The sequence below is a fragment of the Ictalurus punctatus genome, chromosome 15 (genome assembly GCF_001660625.3).
Source record: "Ictalurus punctatus breed USDA103 chromosome 15, Coco_2.0, whole genome shotgun sequence".
Classification (NCBI taxonomy): Eukaryota; Metazoa; Chordata; class Actinopteri; order Siluriformes; family Ictaluridae; genus Ictalurus; species Ictalurus punctatus.
Genome location: NC_030430.2, coordinates 2886671 through 2906825, shown reverse-complemented (window position 1 = coordinate 2906825; position 20155 = coordinate 2886671). Strand labels below are relative to the sequence as shown.

General features: G+C 41.2%; 1 protein-coding gene across 11 annotated transcripts in view; it reads right to left on the bottom strand.

Moving 5' to 3' along the window:
• Positions 1-20155, bottom strand: part of fmnl3 (formin-like 3) — a 59001-nt gene that overhangs the window by 23159 nt on the left and 15687 nt on the right. For 5 of the 11 annotated variants that reach the window (XR_008397992.1, XM_053686226.1, XM_053686228.1 and 2 more), the window contains exons 1-9: positions 13205-13291; positions 12228-12311; positions 10917-10997; positions 9453-9529; positions 6514-6597; positions 5970-6104; positions 4239-4347; positions 3211-3287; positions 1549-1642 (exon numbers count right to left, since the gene is read on the bottom strand). Coding sequence is in view for 10 of the 11 variants with exons in the window: in XM_053686226.1 (XP_053542201.1) it covers positions 1549-1642; positions 3211-3287; positions 4239-4347; positions 5970-6104; positions 6514-6597; positions 9453-9529; positions 10917-10997; positions 12228-12311; positions 13205-13276 (813 nt within the window). In the remaining variant the exon portion in view is untranslated. Of the gene's footprint in view, positions 1-1548; positions 1643-3210; positions 3288-4238; positions 4348-5969; positions 6105-6513; positions 6598-9452; positions 9530-10916; positions 10998-12227; positions 12312-13204; positions 13292-20155 lie in introns of those variants that run through there. The other 6 variants (XM_053686231.1, XM_017487358.3, XM_017487356.3 and 3 more) reach the window with 3 other exon arrangements.

Sequence of the window (20155 nt, the reverse complement as noted above, 5' to 3'; positions counted from 1 at the left end):
AAAGCTTACATGAATGGTATTCTATACATGGCGGCCATAGCTTCTGCTTAACACAAAGTCATTTTCATTCTCGACACATAATAAATAGCAATTTGCAGAATATTATTCAACTCATGAACTTCTACTGTTACTGAGCTACTTCACACGAGTTCGAATTCTCAACCACACGCCCTGGGGAACTTTCGGCCATCTGACTGGATATCTCTCAAAACAAGAAGACATCTTTCCCAAAACAAGTGGTGTTTATAATCGACAATGGCCACGCAATAATATTTGATCAGATCCGGCCATCTTCTATACCGCTGATCCTTTTCAAGGTCACTGGGAATCTGGAGGCTATCCCAGGGAGCATCGGGCACAAGGCGGGGTACACCCTGGACAGGGTGCCAATTATTTGATCAGATTTCCTTGAGTTTTTGGGTTTGTTACATACTAAAAGAAGATCAGTAAAGTTTGCTGGAGAAGCTGCAAAGCTGGGACCCGATTCTGCTGAGAGTCTAAATGGGATGCTTTAGGGTTTAGGCAGTCCGTACAGGGTTGACATTTTTGTGAATGTTGCGGCCAAAAATGCTCGCTTTTGCTGCGTCTTTTTCCAAAATTTGCGATGCAACTTGCGGAGTTTATTTGCAATGAACGCTACTTGAATTGACAAAATTGGTCTTTCACAGTGATGTCTGTTGGTAAATGAGACCCTTTTAGCTGTACTCATGTTCGACGCACGTGAATCGAAGGAGACTTTCGCCGAATGCAGGTCGTGATGATGTCACATGACGCGTCTTGGCCCAAACCCGTGGAAAATCTGCGTTAATTTTGAAAAATCGCAAAGCTCCTGAGACATCTTGTGGAGTTTCCTTGATTTCGCGTTCATTTCTGCAATCGCAAAAATCCTGGAGGGACTCTTTTAGACAGCATTTCATTATAACGCCCGTATGATTGTCCAGGAAAACGTTCTTTTAATAAGGAGAGGAAACGTTCATTTAATATTCGTTCCGTTTCTGGTAGGAATATGGTTGGTAAGCCAGTGGTTAGAACACATTATCTGATCATGCCGTATAATGTATTCGTATTCAGTTACATCCCTAGTATATACAGTATCATGCCCATGTGTGTGAACTGGAGACTTGGGGTTAGTGGGAGCTGTTGTGTATCACGCAGTGGTTCCCACATTGTTCAGACCGCTCCAGGCAGAATGTAGATATTTCCTGGTTTCCGGCACTTAGCTGACTGGACAAGCGGAACGGGGGAAGGTTAAGAAATGTTACTGCAGGCAACTCTCTCCCACCAAACTGTAGATCTTTATCATACGCTGCAGTTGGTTCGTATTTGGTAAGCTTAAAATAGTTTGGTCTGGTATTTAACACACACACACACACGTCAAACTTTCCCACCGTTCAGTCTAAACACAAAAGATCTGTGTCATTACATATAGCTTACTGGAACTCCCCTACTGCACACAATGACCCAATCTCATCAACTGTCAACACTTATATCCCTGTCCAGACTTCATATCATCCATACGACACTGGGTACAGTGCTTCAGGAAGGTACCTCTTTGAAGTTATCAAACGCTGAGAGGATGATCTCATGGCCCCCACGCACCAGACACACAGCAGCCAGAAGCTCCAGGACCAATGCTTTTGTCCTGCATCAAAAAAAACCCCAAAAAAACAATGACAACCATGAATATTCGGCTCCTCTGAGGGGAAAAAAAAGGTCAAAGTAGGATCCACACAATGAATAGGCTTCCATTACAAGTCATATATCAGACTGAACCTTATCCACCTAACCTGTCTAACATCTGTCCTTCAGGGGAGAAAAGCTCTGCTTTGTATCCATTGTTTGAGAATTTTCAAAATCATGAGCTTAAGAGATGAGCACCAACTCCTGTTTGTAGGTCTGGCTTTGTTATCTGGCTCATGTTTAACACCCAGACTAGGTTTTTCTGGTGAGAATATTTGGATGTGTGATAGTGGCTGGTGCAAATTGAATTGAATGAATGAATTAATATGAGCGCTAAGAGCTGATTTCTGTAAAAGTGACAAGTATACTGACGACCACCCACGTACTGTATATGACATACCCTTTTTAAAAAAAAAATAAATGCACTTTATTTATTAATCTGTCCCAAGAAATCAAGCTGGCTGTGGCATCGAGGTCAGGGGGAGAGGGAGAGGGACGGGAAGGACAGGCGAGGCAAGAACTATCAAACTAGTAACAGATCTACCTTATTAAGGCTTGGACGCTAATTTCAAGACGAATTTAGCTAGCTGGTAACTTCCAATTGTAAAGAGCTGCATTAGTACTCAGCTTGAGTAAAAATCCAGGTGCTCCTAATATTACTACACGGTCCACTGGATTCCAATGGAATAACGTAAGATTGTTTGCAGACTTTTCCCATTTAGTCAGGCGATGCATCTTCATGCTGCAGAATATATTCATCCGTCCGTCCATTTTCCATACCGCTTATCCTACACAGGGTTGTGGGGGAGCTTAACCCACGGAATTCGGGGCACATCCTGGAGGGCGCGATCACACGATACGGACAATTTGGAAATGCCAATCAGCATACAACGCATGTCTTAGGACCGAGGGGAGGAAACCTCCTGAAGCACAGGGAGAACATGCAAACTTGAATTTTAATGATGCTGAAACATTGCAATTGAACAACAACAAAAAAGAAGGTATATAAAATGTCTGGTTAAAAGTATTAGTGACTCAAATACACATAATGTCTAGAGTAATCTTACGGTAAAATGATTAATCTTATGTTAAGTATGACTGTAAATGAAATCAGTGTTGTTTCTAATACCCATTATATCTATTGGTCATATACCTCTTACCTGAAATAACTGGAAAAAATGTATCTAGGATATTAATCTAGAATAAAAATCTAAAATATTAAACGTACTAGAACATGACCCATCCCCCCTCCCGCAACCTTCTGTACTCCAACGCCCACTGTATTACATTACGTTCTTACGGTCCAGACATATCGTACTGCTTGATTCACAAACCCTACAAGTTGTTAAGCGACCATAAAGAGTTCATTCATACACCATTTGAACTGCTTCGACGGTTCCACGTGAAGCCATTGAAAAGTGCAGTCAATAAGACGAGGCGGTCAGGTCCTTCCAGTCTTGTCCTGCGAACTTTCCCAGCAGATAATTCAACCTTTTTGTACTGGAGGTGTTAATGAAGGGTTTTACTCACCGTGAGTTCTTATTGTTCATGCTCAGGGCGATTTCATTAACCGCATGCGCGTGGGACATGACCATGTTGAAACCGTACTAAGGATAGAAAAGAGAACGTTGCAGGTAAGTTTATTGAAAACGACTCGATTTGAGCTCGTGATGTAGAACACACAGCTATACACGTTATAGTTTATATGACCACCCAATTATTGCCTAACCGGTTCTCATTTTCAATCCCGAAGGACTCAATAATGCACACGATTATACTTTATAATAATACTGTATACTTCAGGGAAGAGGTGGCTTCACGGTTAAAGCTCTGGGTTACTGATCGGAAGGTCGGGGGTTCAAGCCCCAGCGCTGCCAATCTGCCACTGTTGGGCCCTTGAGCAAGGCCCTTAACCCTCTCTGCTCCAGGGGGCGCTGTATCATATCTGACCCCAAGTTCCTAACATGCTGGGGTATGTGAAGAAAAGAATTTCATTGTGCTGTGACCAATAAAGACTCAAAATTAGCAAAGCGCCCCTGTAATCCAGGGCCATAACTGTATTTATCTGGTGCTCTTTTAAAGGTCCAGTCAGTGATTCTGTTCAATGAAGCTAGCTGTTTTGAAATTTAAAACCCAACAAATATTCCCCCCTCTCACTTAAGTGCTTCCTCCAAAGCAATGATCCCAAAACATATCCATATATTCTGTCTAGGCTAGAAAACCTGAATCCTAGTGGAAAAGTGGGAGCTTCCTGAACCGGACAAGCAAGCAGACTAGAAATGCTTTATAGTCCTGGTTAGATTTTACACATCAATTTGTTTTGATCCCAGAGCGCCACAGAGACCCCTTTATGGACAGGTACCAGAATCACTAATTGCACCTTTAAATCATGTCGCACTCTATTCCGTAATACTGGCATAACGGCAGTTTTTCAGAGGCTTAGAAGCACGTTGTACTTTATAACAAACTCAAGCAAGAACAGACTGAACACCACTAGAGGGGGATACGGAGTGTCACATGATTTCATCCATTTAGCAAACGTCTATTGCGTAAAGTACCTGATAGTTCATGATTGCTCGGAGACACATGATGCACACATGCACGTCATCCTTCTGACTCACTATCCTGGAGTTTTTGATGGTTTTGCTGTTTGCTGTGGAACTATACCTGCAATAGACAACATGAAGCCTGATGTGAAGCATCTTCTAACACTCCTCATGTGATTATTTATCAACAATAATGCCAGACACATGCTAGATTAAAAACAGATGCTTCAGATCGTCAGGTTTCCGTATGCGTGCTGATCTCCGGATGTGCAGTTTCAGCTATGTGGGTCACATATCGGAAATCATAACGTGCGCCATCCACCGTGCACACTCTCCTGCTCAACACACGCACACACGCACACACACACACACACACACACACACTGCGAGACGCATAGTACCGTGGAGATGTGGTTTCTGTAAAATCGCTACTCGTCTGAAGAAGTCTCTGAATATAGAGGGAACTTATCACATGTTTCCTGTACTCTGAACACAGGATACCAACATCATCTCAATACTTACAGTACATTCGGTCTAACACGGTTGCTGCGACAACACAAACACACAAGAATAACACAGTAGGGATGAGGAAAGCAATCTCCGATATGGAGACGTACCAAATCACCGGGACTTCCAAATTCTTTCAAAATCTAGTCAAATATTCGAAATGTACGTCATTTAAATATTCATAAGCATATAAGTATATACTTCCACTAAGTACATATTAGCAGTGGTGCTACGGCATAGTTTTAGCATCAACATCAATGTTTTATCTGCCTATAGTAATGGTTTTATTCTTGCTGTTGTCAAAGCTGATTTATCAAATGTTTCCACAAGTGTGCTAGCTGCTGTGTAATTTAAATCACCGGTTTATATTCACGCGCTCGTTCTAATACGTTATGGTTTCCGTAGTAACACGCACCCGTATAGTAGATGCTTCACATAGACAGATTTAAACTATTTAATCCATACACAATTTAAAAACACATGTAAGCCATGTTGCTATGGTGACGCTTTCTGAGGAATCGTTTATTGGGTACGTTTTTGGAAGGAGTCTCCGGTGTCAGTGCTTTGTAACAGTAAGTTTTCTGACGCGGGAAAGTCTTCAGGACGGAGGGAGAGAGAGAAAAACGAGAGGTTGGTGTGGGAGCAGCTGCTTATAACAGTTGTAATGCAAGTGATCTATTATAGAAAAGATTTGTTGCATGGACATACAATACATTAAAAAAAACTAGAAATGGATAAAAAAAATATATATATATATGGTCATTCTTTAAACTGATTTTTTTATTTTTTTTCCTTCCGCAAATTGCTGTGGTATAATGGGAATTTAAAACACGTCGGGATGTATAGTTATTGGAAAATAATTCAGGGTGGTAATGGCAGTGGGTTATGGTAATGAGTTGATTATTTTCCTCACAGTCACAGCATGCGTCCTTGTCACTTGTTTTATATTTTTGCACGATTTTAGTTGACCCTGGATCCATGTAAAAAAAAAAAAACAACAACAACAACAATCAGATGTAGTCATGAGGTCAGTAGAGATGCATACACCTAACACACAGTGTTCTCACAGAGCATGTTTGTGTTTCTACATAAGCTTTATCAGGTGAGACACACAAGCAGATATAGAAGCCAGCTGGTGCTTTTTTTTAATTACTTTTTTATTTTTTTAGAAAAAGCCATAAGAAGATAGAGGTGAGCAGAGCAGCACGGTCACGCCTACGTTACTACGATACTTACCGAGGGACCGAGTGGCGCACTGAGCGCACCAGTGTACTGAAACCGTTCTGGTGCAGATCCTCAATGGACCTGCTCCAGGAGTTGGATTTGTCCAGTGAGCCGTCCTCCCCATTCTCCAGACCATCAAAATCCAACCTGAGCCGCACACACACACACACACACACACACACAAGCACAAATACAGGGGGCATGGGGGTAAGGTTGGGGAGCAGTAGCTACAGAGCTGAGTAAGATCTGAAGAAGGGCTCGGGGTTATTTTTGCAAAGCAGCTAAAGGACAATTCGAGCGTTTTACAGCTCAGCAGGGTTCGGCAAAGCCTCGCGCATTACTGCAACAAGTTATTATCAGCAAAACCATGTCTCACCCTCATAAGCACATTCACAGCGTGAATATCCTCATCAGCTCTGGAGGAAACCTGGAGTGTGGATCAATTCTGGACATGCGAAGTTCAGAATTCATCCTAAGGTCAAAATGTCCTAAGAGGACGTTTGTCCTTCTGTATGCGTGTGTACCCTGACGATATGCGTGTGGGCTGTGGACTTACGTGACAGCGCACTGGGCAAAGGAGAGGTATTCCACCAGAATGTCCAGTCCCCTGTTCTCATCATTTAGGAACTCGCGCACCCACCTGCCAACACACACACACACACACACACACACACACACACACACACACACACACACACAGGTCAGCATGGCAGACTACAAGAGGTGATATGTTAATTTCGGAGAGTTTATAGAAATACATTTTTTGAATAGGGCACGGCTTTAAACTCTACAACCCTTTTTTTTTTTTTTTTTTCCCCCTCTTCCAGCTGCTCCCGTCCAGGGTCGCCACAACGGATCACTCGTCCGCATATTCGATTCTAACACAAGCCCTTCATTTACGTCACATTCCCTTCCTGACACAACCCTTCCCATTTTCCAGGCCTGGGACCGGCACTGAGAGTGCACTAGCTCATCCAACCCTCCAGTGTTTGGGGTCGGTTCCCTGACCGGGAATCGAACCCGTGCAGCGGTGGTAAGAGACACATGCTAGTCCAAGAGGGACGCAATCTCTACAACTCTTTAAAAAAAAACGTCACACGGATCATCTAGGTGACGTATATAGCGCAGTATCTTATCATGATTCAGAATGATAAGAGTGCTCTAGAGTTACAGCATGGAGGTGTGTTGCACCATCATGAACCGTGTTGAAGTCAAACACGCTTTAGCTACTTACCAAATCTTCCAAACATTAATAAATATCATATAGCTGTCTGCAGTAGGATGTAATATGTGTACTATATATATCCCCTGGACTCTCTCACCATGATTCTACAGAATATTACATCCTACTGCATATGAAAAATAAAACAATAAACTACGAATTACGACGATGAGTCAGATATGGGAAGGCTGCGAGGTACAGTACAGTGCCAGAACCGTCCATGATTCAGAGTCAGAGTAGACTGAAACAGGATTAAAGGAGACATGAAAACAGTCGCATGTGAAAGAGGAATTGAGAACGTGCATGCAAACGAGGGTGAGAGAGAAAAGAGAATCGAGAGAGATTGATATGTAATAATATTTGCAAACTAAAAACGACCGGCTGCACAGAGTGGGCTTTCCCTATATCCCGAGAACGGGATGAAAAAAAAATCCAAATACATATATGTATATATAAAAGGCCAGCTTCAGATTTCCAGTGTTTAGCTGCACTTTTCTAAGGTGGATGGATGGAGGCGGGGGGTTTGGGGGAAGGGGAACTGTAGGAACACTGAAGGAATTCCCACTGCACTCAGCTAAGGAATGTGGACGGCATACGGCTGTGAGAGGGAAGCGAGGAGAGGTGGACGGATGATCCTTCGACGTCGGGTGAATTTAGTCTACCTCCCCGATGCTGAAACATGTTCCGAGTCACACCGAAATGATTATCAGGGGTACACAGATGAGATCGATGAATGCGGGGTTTGCCATTGGCTGGAGAGATATACTGTACAGAGGTAGAGAAAGTGGGGCCAGGGGTATAACACAGTGAGACTTTGTTGAAGTCTGTTGATCAGTTTCCTGTCTGACACCCCCCACCCCCAACCACCCTGTGTTTCCCCCTCCTCTCTTTCCTGCCAGATGCTATTTCAGATCGGTTTAGTGAGGCGAGGAACAACACACGTCAGAAAAGGGGCCTGATTTCAGGCCCGCGCAATAACTTCTGTTCCATTTTACGCCGCCACAAAAAAGTCTGAAAATAGCCTGGCTCAGTGGGAAACGCGTTAAAACTCACTTTTACTGACGAGGGAAAGGAGCACGTGAACGAGTACTGGCCCTCTTCTGAACACAATGGAGGTACTCACATCTTGCATTTGAAATCCTTTTGAAGACAATTCAAACGCACCGCTGCTTGTAGAAACAGCTTTCTGGCCTTGTGACTCACTTTCTGCTCTTGTGGATAATCCCAAATGGATACCCTAATGATCTCTACATCCCAAGATCGTGTATCCAAGACCCAGTTTCAGACAATAATCTCACCTGGATAGATAAGAATACCTTATTCTTGTGGGATACCTAAGAACTGCTGTTGTAATCATAACCAGAACACTTATTCACAATCTGCGCATACTGAACATCCTTTCAACACACAGTTCTGTTTTGTCGTTTACTCTTCTCTGCCTGCACACCGGAACGATTTATGATCCTACTCATCCGGTCCAACCCAGAAGGCGACAGGTTCTCTTTTGTGTTCGGTACATCCGGATTTCCGCCAACCTACTTTGTGTCAAAGTGGTCTACGAATAAAACTGAAACGAATAGAAAAGAACCTAATTCGTTAATGTTTGTTCTCATTGTGAACTAAAAATAGACTCTTTTTTTTTTTTTGTCGAACGGTAATGAACCATACTCTAGACAACTAGACAACGCCAGCGTGTTTTCATTAGCGTTACAAGTTCACCACGCGTATGAATGAAATCGCCAGTGCATCGAGTTTCATTGTATTTCACGGTGTGTGGCGTTCTCTTTTGTCTTTATGTGAGTGTGAGTCACGGGTGTGTACACGCATGTGTGTGTTTTTGTCTTTTCACACACTCCATTGTTGGATGCTCGGGCTTCCTGACTCTCCAGCGTACACAACAGTGTTTCCTGCTGGTGAAAATGGATGGAGGGTGGGTACAATGAAAACCATCTGGGGGCACACACACACACACACACAGCGCATTGTAAAGAGACTGGCAGGACCAACAGCCTGCCATTTCTCCAGCCAGCCCTTTACAACAGGAAATACAAAAAAATAATAACAATAATGAGTGTTAAAAGTGGGAAAGCCCCATCAGTCGAGAGTGTAGATCGCCTTTAGAGGTAGAGCTGAAACACCCAAAGCCCTGTCTTATCAAAACACCATCAGGCAGATAGAGAGAGAGCCTGCTTTCGATGGCCATACGTTTAAGACGCAGAGATTTGAAGGGGAGGGTCAGCAGATGAGGAGAGCAGAGAAAGAGTATAAGTCACCCGATGTGATTGGTCCTCAGCGATATCTCCAGTTCCCTCAGAACTTTCGTGGATTCCTGAACCCGCCTGCGGAATTTCTGCAGAGGGAGAAAAGAGCTGATTTTTATCATGCTTTTAGCAAAACAGCCTCTTTCACAACAGTACAGAGAGCACTACATCCCGATAACACGTTAAAGAACGCATCAACAAGTCCTTTAACGGCATTAAAATGATCAGGGTAAAATAAACAGTCGTTTAAGCGAGGAACGAAACGACGGTGCGTGCTGCTGACGGAAAATAATCAACAATGCGGACCGTCACAAAGCGCGGTTAGCAACCCCAAGATGATTATTTTCCAATACGAGCATGTCCTGAGGTTTTATTCCTCTTAAAACGATGATTACTGTACAAATAATTTGATCAATTCATATCGTACTGTTTAACAGTTTGTTGTTACTTTGTTGTGGAACATCTGTGAACATCTGGCCAAACAAGTGATCACTTAATCCAGCTGAAAATCTCTTTTCTCTCGCAAAGTTAATAAGACAAAAAAAAAAAATGCAGTCTGCGTTACGGAGAAACTGCAAATCCCTCCGTCTCGTGTCGGAAAACTTCAAGCTGCAGCTTTACCTCTGACTGTTACAAAGTCCTGACACTGGAGACTCCTTCCATAAATGCAACAGCGGTGTGGTATGAATGTTTTAATGCCCAACATACTACAAAATGCCTAAGAAGATCATTAGATTTTATCCTCATTAAAATGTCAGCATGTATTTCATGAATATGCTATTTAGATGTCTTCCAAGCTGCCTTCCCTAGAATGGCTTCATCGTAAACTAGTAAGCATTTGTTCGAAGTAACCAGACTTGTCAAAATACACCATAGCAACCACGATTCTGTTCAAAACTAACAATAGCTAAGTTAGAATGGGATTAAATTTGTGCCACAAGTATTGAACGTAATTTTTCAAGAAACGAACGAAAATATACAACGAGGACCCTGAAACTGAAAACAGTGAACAGCAGTCTTTGTGAACGGTTTTCTAAGCTTCGTTTTCAAGGAAAGTTTCACCATTCTGGTGTTTACATTCGCCATCCTGGCACTAAAGCTCTCGTGTGGGCGGGGCTACGTGCAGTATTTTTGCCACAAATTTAATTCCGTAAGTTAGCTAGTTTAGCCAACCTGCACATATTAGTCACAGCAATCTATTCAACACTAACCAATCCTGTCAAATCGACCATCTACGATCTATAACAACTTCATTCCTTGATAACATAAGCTAGATAATTAAGTAACCTAGCTAGGTAGAGCAGCATGCAGGTCCTGTGGCTAAAGATTTCCAGGTACTATATCATCTCCAAATGTATTGTTTAATAGAAGTTCTGATCAATTCTCTGCTTTAAATGAAGCACAGGGTTACATTAGAGCTAAATAGCAGCAGATATCAAGAAACTAGGATCACGCAGCAGGAACCCAGCAGCTTACCTTGCGTGTGACTCCTGGATCTAAAAAGCCCCTCAGTTTCTGAATGTACGTGTGTGGGGGGTTCTTCACTTGGAAGCGCTCCTAACCCAGAACATGGAGAGATTTAAGAGGAGGTAGTCAGACAAATATGAACATCTTTAGCGAGACAATTTTTACTGTTTCACATTCCATGAACATTATTACCATTACTACAATCCCTTATCGCATAGTGATTCTCAACCAGGGAGAGAGAAGGGGGCGCAAATTATTTTCAAGAAAGAAAAAAAAACACAGACAGGACATCATTTGTGTACTCGGTGTATTTTATTACTTTTCAATTATAATTTGTATAGATGAAAAACCCCGCATTCCCTCTCCCTCTGTATTTTCTTTTTGCTGGGGAGAGGCGGAGCTTAGCCTGCCTTTTATCTAGCTGTCAGTGTAGAACATTGTTGCCAACTTAGCGACTTTTCAGACCCCTTTAACGACTTTTTTTCTGTGCAAAAAAAAATAAATAATAATAATGTCTAACGACAAATCTAGCGACTTTTTGGACAAACCTTAGCAGCATTCCAAATGTCGCCAGTACTATCTATCTATCTATCTATCTATCTATCTATCAAAAACAGATTATAGTTTAGGGCTGTCTAATCTTATATATACACAGTATCTCACAAAAGTGAGTACACCCCTCACATTTTTGTAAATATTTGATTATATCTTTTCATGTGACAACACTGAAGAAATGACACTTTGCTACAATGTAAAGTAGTGAGTGTACAGCTTGTGTAACAGTGTAAATTTGCTGTCCCCTCAAAATAATATATATATATATATATATATATATATATATATATATATATATATTTATATATATATATATATATATATATATATATATAGAGAGAGAGAGAGAGAGAGAGAGAGAGAGAGATAGATTTCATATAGAAAAGATCATCATTATACCTGTTCTCCTCCAACATGGGGGGGGGCATTTCACATGGGGGGGGGGAGCATTTCACATGATAGGGGAGGTTTGGGGGGCTTTAGTTACAAAAGTTTGAGAACCTCTGCCTTCTTGCCTCATTCACTATAACCTATTTAAGTTTCACAAGATGCTGTGATCCAGTGCAATCCTGTGGTTTTATGATGCCAAATGCAGTTTGGGAAATGGCCTGGCATAATACACATAGACATTTATATGCACTAGATTATGCACTAGATTTATAAATCTGTTTTTGCTTGTTTCGGTGTCTAAGCAAACACTGACCAGATTGTGTTGACTGAAGAATATAGCTACAAAGGTAGCACAAGTCAAAATAAACATTACACCTGGTCACAGATGAGGTCCCACTTCTTCTCGTTGTCGTACTGGCGGAGGAGGCGTGCTTTGTCCGGAGGAAGGTTCATCGAGCTCTGAAAGACAGCAAACAGACAAGTGTCAGCCCACACAGTCTTGTAACTATGCAGACAACCTCACAGAAATGTCTCTATCCTCTGAGATCAACACAGTCCACCCTCCCTCCCCGACCTCAGGGCCCGTGACCTCGATTTAGCATCCTGTCGCATGAGATCATCCCGGGACTAAGGTGGCCTCGACTACGCTGATCTGCTCATCTAAAAAACAAAGCAGGCCCTTGTTCATCTCGACAACAGCAGCGCTTGCTCAAAGCAAGCATTTAATTAAGTAGTTATTGTAGATCACTGTGGAAGTGATTGTGAGTATTTATTCCAACCAAACTCACATTATATTAGTAATTAGTAATGAGCAATTAGATAACATTACCACAGTTTCATTCTTGCCTTTCTTTTCATGGATGGACAATATTCGATTTGCAGAGGTCAAACTGCAGATGCTTCTAGTTTCTCATGATGCTACAGTCGACCTATGAAAATCAACAAGCATCTCATACGTACGGATTAAAACAAGTGTAAAATTGTAAATGTGACAAAAAAAAAAAAAAGAAACCCGCAGCGTGTCGTACTACCAGGAAACTGCAAAACCGTTCTTGAATCGTCAAAGTCCGGAAAACTTATTGAAGTTACAAAACACTGACACTTAAGACTCCTTCTGTAGATGTTAAATTAACATCTCCTTACAGAGAAATGTCACCATGTCAATGACTGCATGTGGCAGGGGCATGGTGGCCTAGTAGTTAACACTGTTGCCTCACACCTCCGGGGTTGGGGGTTTGAATCGAGCCTGTGCCCTGTGTGCATGGAGTTTGAGTCTGTGCTTCGGGGATTTCCTCAGGGTTCTCTGGAATGTCTAAATAGCCCATAATGTGTGAATGGGTGTGCGATTGTACCTTGCGATGCGTTGGCACCCCGTCCAGGGTGTCCCCCGCCTTGTGCCCCGAGTTCCCTGGGATACGCTCCATGCTCCCCACAACCCTGTGTACGATAAGCGGTATGGAAAATGGATGGATGTATGGATAATGTGGTGCGTCCTCCATACAAGTCACTGTAAATTAGTTGTTACTATATAAATGATAACATTAGAACAAGCATGCTAATATAAACCTGTGCTTGCTTTGAAGTCGGCACTATTGTCAATGCTGCTGTTACAGAAAATCTTCCGACCAATCAGATTCGAGAACAGCGAATGGTTTATACCACAGTGCTGTAGAAAAGCATAAACATGCTTATCCTATCTCTAGCCTGTTGGTTATTTATGATAAAGTGCAGGTGGCGATAGGAGGAGGGGAATGAGAGATTCATGCAGAGTGCCCCAGCATGTATCAGATCTCTCAAGGGTAAAGAAACAAATGGTGTTTATTGTTGAAAGAGTCATTGACACCCCCATCAACAACAGCCTCCTTGCTCCATTCGAACTCATCCACCCAAAACACACTAACCCGCTGACAAAGTGCCAAAGGTCATGACCGGTACAGGTTATCAAAAAGGGTTCATCTAAACAAGAGCAACTACATACACACGTACATTGTTTCACTGGTAGAGACTCTATGATTTTTTTTAAAATTCCATTTCTACTGTAAACTGTCTTTTATGAAAGCTTACATGAAGCATTTTCATGGGCTGATCTTTAGGAAAAAATTACCGTGCTACTGGAACTACATGCGTCAGAGAGAATTCTGAATAAAGTTTGATCAGCAAGCTCGTAAATCTTTAAATAACTCCACCTCAGCGATGAGTGCCAAGTAAAAACAATGTGTTCTGGTCTTTTGGCTCAGCTTGAAATCACGTTTAGATCTGAGACACACCGTGTTTAATGACTAGAGTTTACAACGTCTGCGTAAAGACACACTCCAAAATCCACCCCCAGATAATCACCTGCCAGAGACGAGGCCCTTCCATTTGGAACTGGAATTTGAGAGCTCTTATGCTACCATTTCCTGAGAACACTCGACTCTCCAAAACGTTTTTTTTAAAAAAATAAATTCACCATAAATTCCAGATGTCCAGCGTTACAACTGGAATGCATCCTGTTTATAACAACTGCAGATAAATTTACCATGAATTTATTTTCCAAACTCCTTTCTCTGTCAAGGAAGTTCTCATACTTGGAGGAGACATAAGTATAAGTACTCTCCCTTTCCTCCAAATGAAATGTCAGTAATGGCATGGGGAACCTCCTACTCTGTAGAATGTCACTACAAACAGCTGCCTACTCTTTGATGAGATCACGACTCCTAAACTAAAGAAGAACTGTTCGAGTTGTGCCTTTTGATAGTCTGGCTTCCAATCCAGGGTCTTGCTTCATGGAGAATGTTCTCCAGATAGCTGAAGTGGGAGCTGGGCTGCGTCATTAACACAGAGGTGGACAAGTCAGTAGCCATTGGTGCCTGGGACAAACAGATTTCATGTCTGGGTTAGCTTAGCATGGTGGCTTAGTGGTTAGCACAGTTGATTTGCACCTCTGGGTTTGGGGGTTCGAATCCCACCTCTGCCCTTTGTGCATGGAGTTTGCATATTCTCCCCATGCTTTGGGGGTCTCCTCCAGGTACTCCAGTTTCATTCCACAGTCCAAAGATATGCCTTGTCCATGGTGTCCCCCATGGGATAGCTCCCGGGGATAGGCCCCAAATGCCCCCCTGTGTAGCATAAATAGTATGGAAAATGGATGGATGTATCTATCCATCCATCCATCTTCTATACCGCTTATCCTTTCTTCAGGGTCGCGGGGAAACCTGGAGAATATCCCAGGGAGCATCGGGCACAAGGCAGGGTACACCCTGGACAGGGTGCCAATTTGATGTAGCTATGTTTAAATGTAATTCACAGTGAAGCAACACACCTCAATGCTGTAACTATGGCACAAGCTACTTGAATCCCATCACCTGCTGCACTATACACACCAACTGAAGCGATCTCCCTGATGGTGGAATGATTTTACTAGGTGAATTAATCAGCGTTAAACATTCTTTAACAACTTGCTGATATTTTGTAGAGGGCACAAACATGATGATCATGTACTGGTTCATTTCCCTTAGTCTGTATTTATGCACTTCACTAGTCTGTAATTATGAACTTAACTAGCTGGCCATACATTATTACATTACTTCAGCACTTTTTAGGCTTGTCAGTTTGTGGGAAAACCAAAGCATGGGCCTGGGCACCACATTAGTGCTTTTAGTTGCCTGGTGTGCTAGCTACTATATTCATGATTTGTCCACCCTTGTGAACGATGTACAGAGGGATGCTCAATGACAATGCTATAAAAATGGCTAAATGGCTTTAATTTAGGAGTAAGGTTTATACATGTGCTTGTACCTTTGGTTGCTAGAGCCTGGCCACTCACGGCCACTCAAGTGGCCATTTGTGAGTCTGAAACTGAATTAGAGGGCTTAAATGGCTAAGTTTTTGTCTCTTTTGGTCAATAATAGGATTTGTAGATAAGAGATAAAGAACAGATCTTTGTCTGATCTAGAATTATTCTCCTTTGCCTTTTGGCATAGCAATGCAAGTTGAGAGGCGAGCAGCCAGAGGGTCAGAATTCTGCAAAGGATTTTACACAGGCTGATTAGTTAAAGCACTCAAGGACTAAAACCAGGCACAGCAAGAAATGGAAATATTGTGTTTTATCGGTCATGCACAAAGAGAGAAATTGCATGGTTCCTCTCGCGATTCAAAGCTCCGTGGAACATTAGAGGGCTGTGGTGTCGAATTCAAAAGATTTAGCTGGCCAGTCCAGACCACAATATAAACATTGGATTCTGAAACAACAATGTCCAGATTTCAAACCATCATGGTGGCATGGTTGCCAAATTGCAAGAAGGTTCCATGTGTCTTTGCTTTTTCTTTGGCATTAGCACTTCATTCCGATGAAGTCAAGTGATGTCTTAAAGGCTACGTGGTGACCCAACGAACCTCATCCACACGGAAGGCCATGTACAATTGGAAAAGTAATAATCTAGGCCAATGTCTCCAAGTGTATTCCAGGGAAGCCCATATTTTTTAAAAATGTAGTAACAGTGGTAGAAACCATAACCCACCATTATCAAATTTATTCTATTTATTACAAAGTTCTTATAGTTGTTAGCCTCTATGACTGGTCATGTGAATTGAATGGGTTTATTCCAAACCTCAAGAGCTTTAAAAGAAAGTAAGCCTGCAAAAAATGTCAACTTGAATCTAATTACAATTTTAATAAATATGTGTCCTGACAGTGGAAAGTTCAGGGATTAAAAAGTTCAATGGCTTCAATAAATAGCCAAACCATTACTGTTCACGTTTTCATTGTTATTTAAATTATTTTTAAAACGTTGGAATATATCCCGCCTTGTGCCCGATGCTCCCTGGGATAGGCTCCAGGTTTCCCCCGTGACCCTGAAAAGGATTAAGCGGTATAGAAGATGTATGGACGGACGGACGTTGGAATATGTTCAAAAAATAAAGCTGTCCTGAGGAATTTATTTCACAGAAAAGTACCACCCAATTAAAAATTCACTTTAATAGAGATACACTCTATAAGAATTCACTTTGCCTTTGCTTATGAAGGTTCATTTGGGACACAGCAAGGCCTGCATAAGTGATGACCCATAACTTAATTTCAGTAAAGAGACTTGAATTTTCCCACAATCAAATCTTGTATTGCGCACCAAAGATTGGACTTCGGAGATGGGAATGAGAATCCCACATTTACGTGAAAGATTGTTTTTATAGAGACGACTTTTTATGAGGTCTGATCTCAAAAGAAAAACTCAAAATAAACAACGCTGCTTGGCTCCACAATAGAGTGACGAAAGCCACATCAGGGACAAAACTGGCTTCTGTTGTTTGATGTCAGCCCAGTCGATGAAAAGAGAGACTGTAATGGTTTAACAAAGCGCCATTCCCTTCTGACATTCAAACAGCATATACTGAATAATAGACTGGGAAGAACAAGGACAAGTGCACTAGATACGATTCATTATCATTGTTCATTACCATTCATTATAAAAAAAACAAAAATCATACAAATGAGAAAACAAGCTTGAAATGAATCTATTTGTTCACAGTTGAAATTATGAAAAACTACCCAAAGAGAAATAAAATCTTTTTCAATTTTTTAAAAAAAGTTTTAATGCTCGCTAACTTTTTTTTTTTTTTTTTCCCCCATTTAAAAAAAAATTAATGATTTTAAAGTACACGGACAAGTATCGTGTTTGTTGTGCTACCAGAACGATCCCAAGGCTTTTCATAATTCATGATAGGACATGACTTTTCACTCATATTGACTTAGATTTTTACTGCAATATTCAAAATACAAAACTGCAAGAGTCACATAACCTTTTACTGGAAAGAAAATATATAAAATACCAAACATCTATTTAAAATAGGAACATTTTTAGTGACTGTTAAAGCAAAGATTTGAGGGTTAGCATCTGGTGAATCGTTATGTTGATGCAAAATTCCATGATTGCAAATATTAATAAATTCCGGTCTTGCTCTAAATCATTAAATGCATTAAGATTTTTAGAAGAAAAAAAAAAATTCTGGTGCAAGTTCTACATTACAGCCATGTCACAACTGTAGAACTTACTCATCATCGCAACTTTCCCATGCACTGGACACAGTTTTGGAGTTCTTTGACACGTGCGAAGAAAGGAAAACAAAAGACGACTTGTGTTCAATAATGAAGAGAGATCAACCTCAATGTGCAGAGTAGAACCAAAACAAATTAAAAGTGGAATAATCACCGAATGAAAGAGTCAGTTGTTGTGGTCATGGATGACTCACACGTACACACATTGTGCCTCATTTATCAATCTTTTAGTAAATTTGTGTGTAAATGTTTTCGGAAGCCAAATCGAACTCAAAATTCCTGCCAGATTGAAAACTGTCAATACTCAATTGATAAATCACCAAGCACATTCACAACACAGCTGAATTCTATTTAGCCACACCCACAAAACTCCATAAAACGTCAAGCTCACAGGGAGCTGAGAATGACAAAATGACTAAACAAGGGCTAAATCTTTCAGTAATATAGCTCAGCCATTTCAGCACATCAACATCTATACACACACACTAACTCTTCCTTCTTTCATAGACTGCCATTTCTTTGGCCCAGTCTTGTTTTATAGATTTGTTTTGGACTTTTTTTTCTTTCAAGTCAGTGACAATTTTTACATGGACAGCAGTAATCTAATTATTGGCCTTACTCTGAATAAGACAATATTGTGATTAAGGTATTTACATGAGTCGCTTTTAGAATACTCCTGTCATGTACCCGTTTTACATGTTATAGAACATAGATCGATTAACGGCACACGTCATTACGTCACCACGCAACACCGTCCGACGTCCCTCCAGAATTTCACGTATTGACATACAGTTGGTCTTCGTTATGGTACCGTATACAGTTTTGGGTGGTTTTTATTACATTTTTTTTATGAACGCTTCCAGTGCGGTTAATTATTTGTCATGCTGTGCGTGCTAATAGATGACAGCTTGAAGCCGTGGGCTGCGTCCCAAACCGCATACTTACCTACTATATAGTAGCCGAGATACATGTATTTCTCCTGCTATAGGCCTATAGTAGGCAAGTACGCGGTTTGGGACGCAGCCATGCTCTCTTGTTTACCGTAAAACGGTTGAGCACTGCTGTGTGTGTGATCGTGTCCTGTCGCAAAATGCGATGAAAACTCCCACACGACGTTAATAATGTGATTAAGGTGTGTACGTGTCTGTAATACACGTCGATAATGCGACTAAAACAGGAGTACTCCACATGTCTTAACTCCATTTGTGTTTACTTCAAGTATGACTTTAATCGGATTACGGTAATTAAAAATTACTGTTCACATGGTAGTTTCTTAATCAGAGTATCGTCTTAATCGGGTTAATAGTGGATCATTGTTGTCCGTGTAAACGTACTGAGTGATATGAAACAACTGAACTGGTGTGTGTTATAGAAATAAATAAGTGATTTCAACCTGACAAATAAAATGGCTGTAACTAGTCACCAATAATCACATGATTTGAAGCCTATCAATCATTGGTCACGTTAGCAAACTGAGTACTCAAAGGATACAGATGGGTTTTTTTTGCAAACAAACTGGATTTTCGAATTGACGAATAAATACGTTAAAAAAAAAAAAAAAAAGGACCAGTATCAGAGAACAGTCATTCAAGAGCTTGCTGGCTGTACGATTCTAAAAAAAAAAAAAAAAATTTCCAAAGAGATGGGGAACTCTTGATTCTTGATTTCTGTGTATACAAAACTTGCAACTGAGCAGAATGTAATTAAAAAAAAATTGAAAGAAACAGGAAGTTTCCCATGTGTTTGGTTTTGTTTTTTTCACACTGACACATATAGGTTCTTCAAACCATTGAGGAAACTGTTGTTAACAGTTGATTAGAATAGAAACATAACATCATACAGCTTTTCAACACGGATTTGTACAGTACAAACCACAACTTCGGTCATAACTTCGGCTGCTCAAACAGAACAGAGCATTCTTTAAGCCCTTATTAGGCTTTATGTTGTTTCTGAAAGGCCAGTGGGAGTTCAGGTCAACATGTCCTCCATGCAGCATTGAAAAACACAAACAATGCGAATAAGGTTTGTTTCGGGACCCCCCCATTTGCTGCATGGTGTGTCTGCTCCCATGATCAAGGGCAAGATACTTGGTCGCATTCAGTATAAAGCATTCCAAAACCTCCTCAAATATTCCTGCAAATCATCTTCATTGCTGAACTGTGAGACAGAAATCACTCCTACATTACCAAATACAGAGGCGTGACCAAATACAGCATATCTTTTACTAAGTGAGACAGCTGATCAGCAGTTATACAATAAAATCCGATGTTCA